The sequence below is a fragment of the Nerophis ophidion genome, linkage group LG07 (genome assembly GCF_033978795.1).
Source record: "Nerophis ophidion isolate RoL-2023_Sa linkage group LG07, RoL_Noph_v1.0, whole genome shotgun sequence".
NCBI lineage: Eukaryota > Metazoa > Chordata > Actinopteri > Syngnathiformes > Syngnathidae > Nerophis > Nerophis ophidion.
The window spans coordinates 5,697,100-5,711,938 of record NC_084617.1 but is presented as its reverse complement, the minus strand read 5'-3'; the positions used below and the strand labels follow the sequence as shown (position 1 = coordinate 5,711,938).

The 14,839-nt window shown below is 43.8% G+C and overlaps 1 protein-coding gene across 1 annotated transcript in view; it reads right to left on the bottom strand.

Annotated features, from left to right (window-relative positions):
* Positions 1-213: 213 nt before the first annotated feature.
* The window catches only part of LOC133555828 (myosin heavy chain, fast skeletal muscle-like), a 35,545-nt gene continuing 20,919 nt past the window's right edge, over positions 214-14,839 (bottom strand). The window contains exons 23-41 of the mRNA XM_061905235.1: positions 14,593-14,835; positions 14,335-14,511; positions 14,115-14,260; positions 13,932-14,022; positions 13,461-13,850; positions 13,245-13,371; positions 13,048-13,166; positions 12,723-12,919; positions 12,411-12,594; positions 12,162-12,327; positions 11,844-11,968; positions 9,107-9,415; positions 8,829-9,032; positions 8,477-8,602; positions 5,299-5,469; positions 5,083-5,187; positions 2,603-2,698; positions 410-541; positions 214-329 (exon numbers count right to left, since the gene is read on the bottom strand). Of these exons, the coding sequence (XP_061761219.1) occupies positions 315-329; positions 410-541; positions 2,603-2,698; positions 5,083-5,187; positions 5,299-5,469; positions 8,477-8,602; positions 8,829-9,032; positions 9,107-9,415; positions 11,844-11,968; positions 12,162-12,327; positions 12,411-12,594; positions 12,723-12,919; positions 13,048-13,166; positions 13,245-13,371; positions 13,461-13,850; positions 13,932-14,022; positions 14,115-14,260; positions 14,335-14,511; positions 14,593-14,835 (3,123 nt within the window). The 3' untranslated portion in view covers positions 214-314. The remainder of the gene's footprint in view (positions 330-409; positions 542-2,602; positions 2,699-5,082; positions 5,188-5,298; positions 5,470-8,476; positions 8,603-8,828; positions 9,033-9,106; positions 9,416-11,843; positions 11,969-12,161; positions 12,328-12,410; positions 12,595-12,722; positions 12,920-13,047; positions 13,167-13,244; positions 13,372-13,460; positions 13,851-13,931; positions 14,023-14,114; positions 14,261-14,334; positions 14,512-14,592; positions 14,836-14,839) is intronic.

The window sequence follows — 14,839 nt, the reverse complement described above, 5'->3', positions numbered from 1 at the left end:
GAAGCTGAACCAAAATAAGAGTGCTGAAGGGAACTAAGGACAGGAAATACTAAACACAGAGGAGAAACTAAAACACAAACAAACTGATTTTAAAACATTTTACAGTCCGCTATGCTGCTTTATTCACTTCAAAAGTGGATGCCGGTACATAGTTTTTTCAAGCTTTCTAATACAACCAAAGTTGCTTTAAAAAAAGAATACAAAGATACAGGATTGTGATACAGTGTAGTTTTTTATTGAAAAGTTCGAAAGCCCTTTGTCATTTGGTCCATATTTTATGAACTCCATGTAAAAGCCTCTGCACGGTAAAACTCCTACTCGGCGTCAACCTAAAACAGAGAAGGTGTTACTTCGTCACCAAAATGGTTTGAGTTTGATTCACAGTAGCAGCAATGGACACCAAATTTACCTTTCCGACATCGCGGCTCTTGGCCCTCAGCTTGTTGACCTGGGACTCGGCGATGTCAGCACGCTCCTGAGCCTCCTCCATCTCATGCTGGACCTTCCTGTACCTGGACATGTGAGTGTTGGCCTGCTCCTCCTGGGGTTAAAGAAACACAATGTTCACATCGTTACTGCAAGCCAGGGCTGTCAAACTCAAATATAGAGTGGGCCAACATTTAAAACGGAACAAGGTTGAACAAACTAACCTTTTAATAAGGACCCAAACAGGTTTTAAATTGAATATTGAACAAGCAAGGCTTATATGACTTTATAGTGACATGCAAAACCGAGTTTCAAACAATATTAATAATAATAAAAAAAATATAAAATAAATTTTAAATACAAATTTAAAACCTCTTTTCTATTTGCAGCCTTCTGAGGCAAATATCAAAATAAACTTTTTCCGCAAGCAAATAATACACTTGAAAATAAAATAACAATAATGAATGAGTCAAACATTTAAGCTTGCACGAATAAAACGTTAATTATTGCTCAGTTTGCTTCACTGATTTGCTTTAACACTGAAGATGGAACAAGCAATGCGTAAACAACTACTACTTTCAAAAAAACTAAGGAAAAAACATCAACGGTATATTAAATAAAAATTTAAAAAAAACAATTGAATGCTTCTTTGTGGGGCGGCATGGCTCGGTTGGTAGAGTGGCCGTGCCAGCAACTTGAGGGTTGCAGGTTCGATTCCCGCTTGTGCCATCCTAGTCACTGCCGTTGTGTCCTTGGGCAAGACACTTTACCCACCTGCTCCCAGTGCCACCCACACTGCTTTAAATGTAATTTAGATATTGGGTGTCACTATGTAAAGCGCTTTGAGTCACTTGAGAAAAGCGCTATATAAATATAATTCACAAAATTCACTTTTCTATTTTGCAGCCATCTGAGGTAAATATCAACATTACTTTTTCTAATACATTGAAAATAAAATAATCAATCAATCAATCAATGTTTACTTATATAGCCCTAAATCACTAGTGTCTCAAAGGGCTGCACAAACCACTACGACATCCTCGGGCAAGGAAAACTCACACCCAGTGGGACATCAATGACTATGAGAACATGATACTGTGATACTGATGATACTGATGACTATGAGAACATATGAGAACATGATACTGTGAAAGATCAATCCATAATGGATCCAACACAGTCGCGAGAGTCCAGTCCGAAGCGGATCCAACACAGCAGCGAGAGTCCCGTTCACAGCGGAGCCAGCAGGAAACCATCCCAAGCGGAGGCTGATCGAGCCAGCAGGAAACCATCCCGAGCGGAGGCTGATCAGCAGCGCATTTAAGTCTCACCTTAAAACTCATTTGTATACTCTAGCCTTTGAATAGACTCCCTTTTTAGACCAGTTGATCTGCCGTTTCTTTTCTTTTTCTTCTATGTCCCACTCTCCTTTGTGGAGGGAGTCCGGTCCGATCCGGTGGCCATGTACTGCTCGCCTGTGTATCGGCTGGGGACATCTCTAAATCAACTATTTATACGGCTCGGTTTGTGACACGCTGATCTAATCTGATGTGCCCAAGCCAGGTACCTGCCATCTTTTCTTGGATGCTAGTTCATTGTTGCAGCGCTGCAAAGGGGGTTCTGGGTATTTGTTCTGTTGTGTTTATGTTGTGCGACGGTGCGGATGTTCTCCCGAAATGTGTTTGTCATTCTTGTTTGGTGTGGGTTCACAGTGTGGCGCATATATGTAAGTATTAAAGTTGTTTATACGGCTACCCTCAGTGTGACCTGTATGGCTGTTGACCAAGTATGCCTCGCATTCGCTTCAGTTTGTGCAAAAGCCGCATATTTGTAAGGAGGAAAAGTGGACGTGACGAAAGGTTGTAGAGAACGCTAAAGGCAATGCCTTTAAGGCACGCCCCCAATATTGTTGTCCGGGTGGAAATCGGGAGAAAATCGGAAGAACGGTTGCCCCGGGAGATTTTCGGGAGGGGCATGAACTTTGGGAGTCTCCTGGGAGAGTATGAGTATTAGCGGTTGTACAACACGGGCGAACCAGCTCTAATCTTAATTTGATAGTGCTTCAAGGGCCAAATGAAATTACACGACGGGCCATATTTGGCCCGCGGGCCAGAGTTTGACACCCATCTTGTAAGCTATATTGATAATGAAACTGTATCAACGTAATTGAACTTACAGCTTCCTCAGCCTGTCTCTTGTAAGATTTGACTTTCAACTGCAGTTTGTCCACCAGATCCTGAAGTCTGATCGTGTTCTTCTTGTCCTCCTCAGTCTGCACAGGTGAAGAAATACATTGTCAGCAATGAAAAATAGACATTTGTGAGTTGGGAAATTGCGTTCGATGTAAATATAAACGGAATACAATTATTTGCAAATCCTTTTCAAGCCATATTCAGTTGAATATGCTACAAAGACAACATATTTGATGTTCAAACTCATAAACTTTATTGTTTTTTGCAAATAATAATTATCTTAGAATTTCATGGCTGCAACACGTGCCAAAGTAGTTGGGAAAGGGCATGTTCACCACTGTGTTACATCACCTTTTCTTTCAACAACACTCAATAAACGTTTGGGAACTGAGGAGACATATTTTTGAAGCTTTTCAGGTGCAACTCTTTCCCATTCTTGCTTGATGTACAGCTTAAGTTGTTCAAGTGAATTATATTTATATAGCGCTTTTCTGGGTTCCCCCTTAACATGCTTCAAAACTTGAACTGGAAACACGCATCAGGACTGGCAAAAATTGCGATCTAATCAGAAAAACCTAACCCCAAATCACAAAACTGCGCTCTAGCACCACCTAGGAATAAAACACAGAAAAAAATGCCTGTAACTTCCAGTAGGAATGTCATAGCAACATGCAACAAAAACTTCTATGTAGGTCTCACTTAGACCTACATTTTATTAATTGACATCCTTCAGCAAAAATCAACAGGAAGTTTGCAATTCCCCCTTCAAAAGAAAAGTTTTGTAAAAACACTCACCTTTGCCTCTTTGAGCTGAAATTTGACCCCCTTAACATGCTTCAAAACTCAAACTGGACACAGGCATCAGGACTGGCAAAAATTGTGATCTAATCAGAATAACGGAACCCCAAATCACAAAACTGCGCTCTAGCACCACCTCAGAATAAAACACAGACAGAACTGCTCCTAGGAAGAAAACACAGACAAAACTGCCTGTAACTTCCAGTAGGAATGTCGTAAAGACATGAAACAAAAACCTCTATGTAGGTCTCACTTAGACCTACATTTCATATATTGACAACTCCCAGCAAAAATTAACAGGAAGTTTGCAATTCCCCCTTCAAAACAAAACTTTTGTAAATTTTTACATTTAAAGCAGTGTGGGTGCCACTGGGAGCAGGTGGGTAAAGTGTCTTGCCCAAGGACACAACGGCAGTGACTAGGATGGCAGAAGCCGGGATCGAACCTGCAACCCTCACGTTGCTGGCACGGCCGCTCTACCAACCAAGCTACACCGCCCTATACAGTCTGGTGTCGTATTATAGGCTTCAAAATTTTCAGTGGGAGACAGGTCTGGACTACAGGCAGGCCAGTGTAGTACCCGGACTCTTTTACTATGAAGCCACGCTGTTGTAACACGTGGTGTGGCATTGTCTTGCTGAAATAAGCAGGGGCGTCCACGATAACATTGCTTGAATGGCAATATATGTTGCTCCAAAACTTGTATGTTCCTTTCAGCATTAATGGTGCCTTCACAGATGGGCACTAATACACCCCCATACCATCACAGATGCTGCCTATAACAATCCGGATGGTTCTTTTCCTCTTTGTTCCCGAGGACACAAATGTCCACAGTTTCCAAAAACAATTCGAAATGTGGACTCGTCAGACCACAGAACACTTTTCCACTTTGCATCAGTCCATCTTAGATGATCTCGGGCCCAGAGAAGCCGGCGGCGTTTCTGGATGTTGTTGATAAATGGCTTTTGCTTTGCAAAATAGAGCTTTAACTTGCACTTACAGATGTAGCGACAAACTTTATTTAGTGACAGTGGTTTTCCGAACTGTTCCTGAGCCCATGTGGTGATATCCTTTAGAGATTGATGTCGGTTTTTGTTATAGTGCCGTCTGAGGGATCGAAGGTCACGGTCATTCAATGTGGTTTTCCGGCCATGCCGTTTACGTGGAGTGATTTCTCCAGATTCTCTGAACCTTTTGATGATATTATGGAGCGTAGATGTTGAAATCCCTAAATTTCTTGCAATTGCACTTTGAGAAACGTTGTTCTTAAACTGTTTGACTATTTGCTCACGCAGTTGTGAAAGACTGAGCAGTTTTTGGGGAAGCTGTTTTTATACCCAATCATGGCACCCACCTGTTCCCAATTAGCCTGCACACCTGTGGGATGTTCCAAATAAGTGTTTGATGAGCATTCCTCAACTTTATCAGTACTTATTGCCACATTCCCCAACTTCTTTGTCACGTTTTGCTGGCATCAAATTCTAAAGTTAATGTTTGTGAGTTTGAACATCAAATATGTTGTCTTTGTAGCATATTCAACTGAATATGGGTTGAAAATGATTTGCAAATCATTGTATTCTGTTTATATTTACATCGAACACAATTTCCCAACTCATATGGAAACGGGGTTGGTAGTTTAGTTCCATTGAGTTGGTACAGTAGTTACCTGGTAGGTCAGCTCCTTAACCCTCCTCTCATATTTGCGGACTCCCTTAATGGCGTCGGCTCCACGTCTCTGCTCTGCGTCAACTTCAGACTCAAGCTCACGGACCTATAAGGAACATAGTAAACTGTATCTGTAATTTGTCATTTATATGCGACGTGGACAGAAAGTACTGTAGCATCATTAATTAATGTGTCATGCCAAAGTTGGAGTTCCTACCCTCAACTCCAGTTTCTGGAGCTGCTTCTTGCCACCCTTCATGGCCAGGTTCTCGGCCTCATCCAGACGGTGCTGCAGGTCCTTGACAGTGACCTCCATGTTCTTCTTCATCCTCTCCAGGTGAGCACTGGTGTCCTGTTCCTTCTTCAGCTCCTCAGCCATCATAGCAGCCTATAGAACATGAAATATGTTAAACTCAAAGTAAACTCTTCCTAACTGAGTGATCTATAACAAGATTAGTTATAACTGAATTGTCTTCGCCTGATCACGTATTTGATTGATTTTAGTATTCACCCTGACAGAAAGTAAAATAAATAATCACTGTTAGTTTTAAGAAGGGGAACATTATCAGCAGACCTATGTAAGCGTCAATATATACCTTGATGGTGCAGAAAAAAGACCATCTATTTTTTTAACCGATTTCCGAACTCTAAATGGGTGAATTTTGGCGAATTAAACGCCTTTCTGTTACCTCGGCAACGTCACATTCTGACGTTGCCGAGGTAACACACCCACCATTTTCATTTTCAACACATTACAAACTCCGGGTCTCAGCTCTGTTATTTTCCGTTTTTTTGACTATTTCTTGGAACCTTGGAGACATCATGCCTCGTCGGTGTGTTGTCGGAGGGTGTAACAACACTAACAGGGAGGGATTCAAGTTGCACCACTGGCCCGAAGATGCCAAAGTGTCTGCCGCCAGACCCCCATTGAATGTGCCAGAGTGTCTCCATATTTTACCGGCGATGCTAAGGCAGACATGGCACAGAGATGTATGGATAACCTGCAGATGCATTTGCAACGATAGTCAACAAAATCACAAAGGTGAGTTTGTTGATGTTGACTGCCAGCTAATCGATGCTAACATGCTACGCTAATTGATGCTAACATGCTATTTACCGGCAGTGCTAAGGCAGACATGGCACAGAGATGTATGGATAACCTGCAGATGCATTTGCAACGATAGTCAACGAAATCACAAAGGTGAGTTTTGTTGATGTTGACTGCCAGCTAATCGATGCTAACATGCTACGCTAATTGATGCTAACATGCTATTTACCGGCGATGCTAAGGCAGACATGGCACAGAGATGTATGGATAACCTGCAGATGCATTTGCAACGATAAAGTCAACGAAATCACAAAGGTGAGTTTTGTTGATGTTGACTGCCAGCTAATCGATGCTAACATGCTACGCTAATCGATGCTAACATGCTATTTACCGGCGATGCTAAGGCAGACATGGCACAGAGATGTATGGATAACCTGCAGATGCATTTGCAACGATAAAGTCAACGAAATCACAAAGGTGAGTTTTGTTGATGTTGACTGCCAGCTAATCGATGCTAACATGCTACGCTAATCGATGCTAACATGCTATTTACCGGCGATGCTAAGGCAGACATGGCACAGAGATGTATGGATAACCTGCAGATGCATTTGCAACGATAGTCAACGAAATCACAAAGGTGAGTTTTGTTGATGTTGACTGCCAGCTAATCGATGCTAACATGCTACGCTAATCGATGCTAACATGCTATTTACCGGCGGTGCTAAAGCAGACATGGAACAGAGATGTATGGATAACCTGTAGATGCATTTGCAACTAGAAGCATTTAAGTCTCACCTTAAAACTCATCTGTATACTCTAGCCTTTAAATAGACCTCCTTTTTAGACCAGTTGATCTGCCGCTTCTTTTCTTTCTCTATGTCCCCCCCCTCCCTTGTGGAAGGGGTCCGGTCCGATGACCATGGATGAAGTACTGGCTGTCCAGAGTCGAGACCCAGGATGGACCGCTCGTCGGGACCCAGGATGGACCGCTCGCCTGTATCGGTTGGGGACATCTCTATGCTGCTGATCCGCCTCCGCTTGAGATGGTTTCCTGTGGACGGGACTCTCGCTGCTGTCTTGGATCCGCTTGAACTGAACTCTCGCGGCTGTGTTGGAGCCACTATGGATTGAACTTTCACAGTATCATGTTAGACCCGCTCCACATCCGTTGCTTTCGGTCCCCTAGAGGGGGGGGGGGTTGCCCACATCTGAGGTCCTCTCCAAGGTTTCTCATAGTCAGCATTGTCACTGGCGTCCCACTGGATGTGAATTCTCCCTGCCCACTGGGTGTGAGTTTTCCTTGCCCTTTTGTGGGTTCTTCCGAGGATGTTGTAGTCGTAATGATTTGTGCAGTCCTTTGAGACATTTGTGATTTGGGGCTATATAAATAAACATTGATTGATTGATTGATTGAGCTATATTACGTTTCCTTCCACCCACATTTAATGCGAAAAAAACACTTGCCAATCGACGGATTTAAGTTGCTCCAGTGTCACAAGATGCGAAAGTCCTGATCGTTTGGTCCGCACATTTTACCGGCGATGCTAACGCAGCTATTCGGCCATGCTATGACTATGAATAGCGTCAATAGCTATTCGCTCAATAGCTTCAGTTTCTTCTTCAATATTTTCATACTCCAATCATCTGTTTCAATACATGCGTAATCTGTTGAATCACTTAAGTGGCTGAAATCCGAGTTTGAATCCGAGCTAATGTCGCTATATCTTGCTGTGCTATTCCCATTGTTTGTTCCCATTGTTTGCTTCACGGTGGCAGAGGGGTTAGTGTGTCTGCCTCACAATACGAAGGTCCTGCATTCCTGGGTTCAATTCCAGGCTCGGGATCTTTCTGTGTGGAGTTTGCATGTTCTCCCCGTGAATGCGTGGGTTCCCTCCGGGTACTCCGGCTTCCTCCCACTTCCAAAGACATGCACCTGGGGATAGGTTGATTGGCAACACTAAATGGTCCCTAGTGTGTGAATGTTGTCTGTCTATCTGTGTTGGCCCTGCGATGAGGAGGCGACTTGTCAAGGGTGTACCCCGCCTTCCGCCCGATTGTAGCTGAGATAGGCGCCAGCGCCCCCTGCGACCCCAAAAGGGAATAAGCGGTAGAAAATGGATGGATGGATGTTTACATTGGCAGCACTGTGTGACGTCACAGGGAAATGGCCAGTGTCTTCGCAGGGAGCGAAAATAAGGCACTTTAAAGCTTTATTTAGGGATATTCCGAGACCGGTAAAATTTTGAAAAAAACTTTAAAAAATACAACAAGCCACTCAACCCTTTTGAAATTGTGACAATGTTCCCCTTTAAGGAACTGTAAAACTGAAGCAATGCTGGTAACTCACGTCAGTGATAGCCTTTTTGGCTTTCTCCTCAGCATTTCTTGCTTCTTGAACAGAATCCTCCACTTCACCTTGAACCTGGACCAGGTCAGATTCCAGCTTTTTCTTGGTGTTGATAAGGCTGGTGTTCTGAATATGAAAAGCAATGTTAGATTCATTTCGTATTTAATCATGAGAATCAGTGCCCTCTGCAGTTGACATTTGTTTTTGTTCTCTTACTTTTGTCTTAGACACAAATATGTTGTTGCTATGCAAAACACAAAGGCACACTGCTAAGGACACTGCTTCCCAGGATGATGTGTACTTCTGTGTATGTTTTATAAGCACATTTTGGTTGGAATTACTGAACATTAACCTGAGAGTGAAGAAGTCCGACACGCTCGCTGGCATCAACCAACTCCTGCTCGGCCACTTTGCGAGATCTGTCTGTTTGTTCAAGAGCAGCTCTCAGCTCCTCAATTTCAGCCATCATCAGGGTGTTTCTACGCTCCACCATGACAACCTGCTCCTTCATTTCCTCCTGTCCTCTGACAGCCTCGTCAAGGTGCAGTTGGGCATCCTGACAGAAACCAACAAAAAAAGATGTATTTATGATGTTAATACCTAGTCCACCAGCATTGTTAATGCAGTCACCTTGAGTTGTCCCTGGACATTCCTCAGTTGTTTCTGGGCCTCGGCAGCCTGTCTATTGGCATGGCTCAGCTGGATCTCCATCTCGTTGAGGTCTCCCTCCATCTTCTTCTTGACTCTCAGGGCGTCATTCCTGCTTCTGATCTCAGCATCAAGAGTGCTCTGCATGGAGTCAATAACTCTCTGGCTGTTCCTCTTGATCTGCTCCATCTCCTCGTCCTTCTCGGCCAGCTTCCTGTCAACTTCTCCCTTGATCTGGTTGAGCTCGAGCTGAACACGGAGAATTTTGGCCTCCTCGTGCTCCAGTGTGCCCTTCAAGGAAAAGTTAATATTGTACATTTTGGTGTTACTGTTATTTAGTTAAATCAACGGATTTTATATTCATCCTAGCCTCTGGTGAGGGGGGTCGCATTCTCCGTTCCCTCCTTCCCTCTCTTTGTCTTTGTCCTTTGAACTTTTTAAAAGCCTCTTTCTTTGCGCTGTCCTCTAATCCAAGTTTCAATATGAATATGATCAGCTGGACTCTTGACGCTATTGACACAGTCTTTTCTACAAGAAAAAGAGGTTCGGGGGAGCCTGGCTGCCCTGATGGAACCATCGCTGCGGGTTACGTGCGGGACTCCTGGAACTCATGGAGGATCGTGTGCCTCTCAGCTCTTTCCATCGAGGACGTCGAAGACATCTACCTATTTGGAGCTGTGATCACGGGGTACTTGCTGATTGGGCCGGGCATTGCTCTGGTGTATCGACAAATTCGGAAGACGATGGAAGCCACTCAAGGGGCCCAACGGCTGTTCAACGCAATGGAAGGATTGGGTCGGGCTTTGGGAACACAGACTTGTGCGATTTCTGAGTTGAATCGCCAAATGGATCTCATCTTGGAAAAGTTTGCAGAGAAGGAATAATTAATTGGAACTAAAAGAGGTCCAGCATGGACAAGCAGAGAAGACAAGTCAATATTTTGTCTTCTCAAAGGAAAACAACTTTTTATCTACGATTCGGACTCCCTGAATGGCCTTGGCATGGAGCAGGCTGTTCTGAAGAAGATCTCCCGAAGACTTCTCAAAGATAGAAGCTTTTGACCTTCCTTTTTGTCAACAACATCTGTAGCCGAACTTTATCGGCCTCAGCCATACAAAATACATTAAAAGCGTTACTAAAACGGCCTTCTTTCATCTCCGTAATATCGCTAAAATTCGCTCCATTTTGTCCACTAAAGACGCCGAGATCATTATCCATGCGTTTGTTACGTCTCGTCTCGATTACTGTAACGTATTATTTTCGGGTCTCCCCATGTCTAGCATTAAAAGATTACAGTTGGTACAAAATGTGGCTGCTAGACTTTTGACAAGAACAAGAAAGTTTGATCATATTACGCCTGTACTGTATATACCTTTATATACATATATACATACATATATACCTATACTGGCTCACCTGCACTGGCTTCCTGTGCACTTAAGATGTGACTTTAAGGTTTTACTACTTACGTATAAAATACTACACGGTCTAGCTCCAGCCTATCTTGCCGATTGTATTGTACCATATGTCCCGGCAAGAAATCTGCGTTCAAAAGACTCCGGCTTATTAGTGATTCCTAGAGCTCAAAAAAAGTCTGCGGGCTATAGAGCGTTTTCCGTTCGGGCTCCAGTACTCTGGAATGCCCTCCCGGTAACAGTTCGAGATGCTACCTCAGTAGAAGCATTTAAGTCTCATCTTAAAACTCATCTGTATACTCTAGCCTTTAAATAGACCTCCTTTTTAGACCAGTTGATCTGCCGCTTCTTTTCTTTCTCCTATGTCCCCCCCTCCCTTGTGGAGGGGGTCCGGTCCGATGACCATGGATGAAGTACTGACTGTCCAGAGTCGAGACCCAGGATGGACCGCTCGCCTGTATCGGTTGGGGACATCTCTACGCTGCTGATCCGCTTGAGATGGTTTCCTGTGGACGGGACTCTCACTGCTGTCTTGGAGCCACTATGGATTGAACTTTCACAGTATCATGTTAGACCCGCTCGACATCCATTGCTTTCGGTCCCCTAGAGGGGGGGGGGTTGCCCACATCTGAGGTCCTCTCCAAGGTTTCTCATAGTCAGCATTGTCACTGGCGTCCCACTGGATGTGAATTCTCCCTGCCCACTGGGTGTGAGTTTTCCTTGCCCTTTTGTGGGTTCTTCCGAGGATGTTGTAGTCGTAATGATTTGTGCAGTCCTTTGAGACATTTGTGATTTGGGGCTATATAAATAAACATTGATTGATTGATTGAAAAACACTTCACCTCTCCCGAGTTAATTGGGCATACGCACACACATGACGCCGACCCTTAAATCAACACCCTCACCAACGCTTATCTCCACGGGGTTGTGAAATGGCCGAGCGGCGCTACAGAGCGAACAGCGGGCCTGCGCAAAACCCACCCCTCCCTCTGTTGCAAGTTGGTGAGGTTTTTTCCTTGGACTCAGACTAGACCTCTGCTGAGGGTCTAGCCTTGGACTAATATTTTTTTACCCCCCCCTTTCCTAATGTCACCCTTTTCTTATCTTTTTAAGGAGCGCTGTAACCGGCTGATCCGTCGGCGGTCTCGTCTTGTCCCCCCCCCCCTGTAACGTGTGTCTACTCTGCCGAAAATGTAATTTCAGTTCTGATGTGTCTTGAACATGTTGGAACGGACAAATAAAAATGATTCTGATTGTGATTCTGAATTAAAGAAATTTAACAAATACAGGAACTATATATTTACCTCTGCCTCTTCCAGTGCTGACTGAAGTTCAGCCTTCTCGGTCTCCACAGTCTTCTTTGCCTTTTCCAGCTCATGGATGCATTTTCCAGACTCACCAATCTGTTCCGTCAGGTCTGAGATTTCCTCTATATAATTGTAAACATAATACATTTTCAAAATGCAAACACTTTCATTATTTTATAGCAATGGTCTTTAAAATGAACCTGTGGAAGTCAAAGTCATATTGTAGTCTTTTTGTTTACCAATGAAGCAAAAATAGGCGTAGTATTTCGTATGAGGTTCATCCATTCCTGACTTTATCACTAATGACTGACTCACGTTGCAGGTTCTTGTTCTCCCTCTTCATGGTCTCCAGCTGATCCAAAGCCTCCTCGTAAGAGTTCTTCATCTTGAACAGTTCAGTACTGAGAGAACGAGCCTCCTTTTGAGCTCCTTCCAGCTCTGCCTGGCCCTCCTCAAACTTCTGCTTCCATTCTGCTAGGACCTGGAACATTTTAAGAATATTATCAAATTGCAATGTATCAATGCATTTTACTTGGATCATTTAGATGGTAATTGTTACTCTACCTTGTCAAAGTTCCTCTGCTTCTTGTCCAGGTTGGCAGCCAGGGCGTTAGCTCTCTCCACATCAATCATAAGGTCCTCAACCTCAGCCTGCAGCCTCTGCTTGGTCTTCTCCAAAGAGGCACACTTGGAGTTCACAGCTTCAATGGACTCCTCAGCATCCTGGAGACGCTGGGCGAGTTTCTTCCTGTAAGGGGGAAGTCAGGTATTTGGCCGGTTATATACCGTATGTATACAAGTACTGGCTGGTAGTTACAAAGAAAATGTATACGGACTGCACTAGTATACTTTGGTATTTGGTGAGACTTTACATACTTGGCCTCTTCCAGCTCTTCAGTGCGTTGGATGGCATCAGTCTCGTATTTGGTCCTCCACTGTGCCACCTCACTGTTGGCCTTGGACATTCCTCGCTGCAGCTCCGCTTTGGCCTCCTGCTCTTCCTCAAACTGCTCTCTGAGCAGATCACAGTCATGGCGGGAGGACTGGACAGCATGGGCCAGGGCGTTCTTAGCCTAGTGTACATAGACAGAAATGTGAAAAATTAATGTAACAAGAGCAAAAATAATATCTTCTTTCCTGTTGTTTTAGGTGCCATTTATTTAAGATAAAAGCAATTTTCAAAAAGTACTACATTTTATACCTTCACTTCTTCCTCAACAACTCTCTTGAGTTCTTCAAATTGCTGAGTAAAGGCCTGCTTTCCCCTGGTCAGTTGGGAAACCAGGGCTTCTTTCTCCTCAAGCTGACGTGAATACTCACCTACAAACGAAAGTGGCCAAAGGTTGATAAAAACCTAAATAAAATACACTATATTTGTGGATATCTTTGCTGGTATACCATTCTCAGTTTGGAGTCTTGCCCTTTGAACATTGATATCATTCAGCTGACGAACATGCTCATCATTTTTGGATTTGAGTTCTCCGAACTGGTCTTCGAGACTTCTGCACATTTTTTCCAAGTTGCCCTGTCACCAAAAATATAAGTTTATAATTAATATTTTGTACTTGATCATTTAAGTCAAATGTTAAGTCATCCCCAGTCAAATATACTTGCCTTGGATTTAGCAATAGCCTCCATGTTGCTGGAGAGATCATCAATCTCCATCTTGTACTCGCTCTTCTCCTTCTCCAACTTCTGCTTGACACGCTGGAGGTTGTCGATCTGCTCTCCCAGCTCTGCAACACTGTCTGCCTGCTTCTTGCGGAGAGCAGCTGCTGTAGCCTCATGCTGCAAGGTGGACTCTTCCAGGTCACGACGTAGCTTCTGGAACTCAGCCTCGCGCTTCTTGTTCATCTCAATCTGAGCAGAAGTTGCTCCACCAGCTTCCTCAAGCCTCTCACTGATCTCCTCAAGCTCTCTGGAGAGGTCAGACCTCTGCTTCTCCACCTTGGCTCTGGCGGCCCTCTCAGCCTCAATCTCCTCTTCCAGCTCCTCAATACGAGCCTGGGTTCAATGATAGAGTGAACCAGAAAGTGAACAACCTGAAACTTGTGTATCTTAAATCCAAACAATGAATCAATGTACCTGGAGTTCCTTGATCTTCTTCTGGAGTTGAGCACCAAGAGACTGTTCATCCTCAATCTTGCTGAGAAGCTGGCTGGTCTCAAAGTCTTTCCTTTGAGTACAAGAGAAAAATACATGCTAAGTTTCATTTCTAAATGAGAAAAACGAAGCTAGGAAGGTACATGATTTTGTATTTTTACGTACTTCTTGAGTTTTTCATCCGATTGCTGTTTGTCATTCTCCAGATCCATTACAGATTCCTGGGAGAGCTTCAGATCTCCCTCAAGCTTCCTCTTGGCTCTCTCTAGGTCCATGCGGAGCTTCTTCTCTTGCTCCAGTGAGCCCTCGAGCTATTGTAAAATTAGGATTTATTATTGTAGAAGGTAACAATCTGTCAAAATACTTAAGTAAAATGTTTTCCTACATCATCCACTTGCTGTTCCAGCTTAGTCTTGGCCTTGGTCAGAGTGTTGACTTTGTCTTCCTCTGCCTGGAGATCATCCAGGGTCTGCTGGTGGGCCTCTTGGAAGGCTTTCTTCTCCTTTGTCAACTTGGCAATGGACTCATCTTGAGTTGCCAGCTCCTCTGTCAGGTTTTTTACCTGAAATAGTATTAGTTTTAGCGCTGTGTATGTAGTTCATGTTTGTTAATTGCGATGGAAAGATAATAGAAAAAGTAGAACCTTGTTTTCAGTGGCATGTTTCTCCTTTTCTACTTTAGCCAAGGTGAGTTCCAAGTCATCGATATCTTTCTTCAACTCGGAGCTTTCGTCTTCCAGCTTCCTTTTCTTGGCGGTCAGCTCAGCATTGATTTCTTCTTCATCTTCCAGTCTCTCGGTTGTCTCTTTGAGTTTGGCCTCAAGTTGGATCTTGCTCTTGATGAGCCCCTCACACCTTTCCTCAGCATCTGAGAGGTGCTCACCTTCCTAT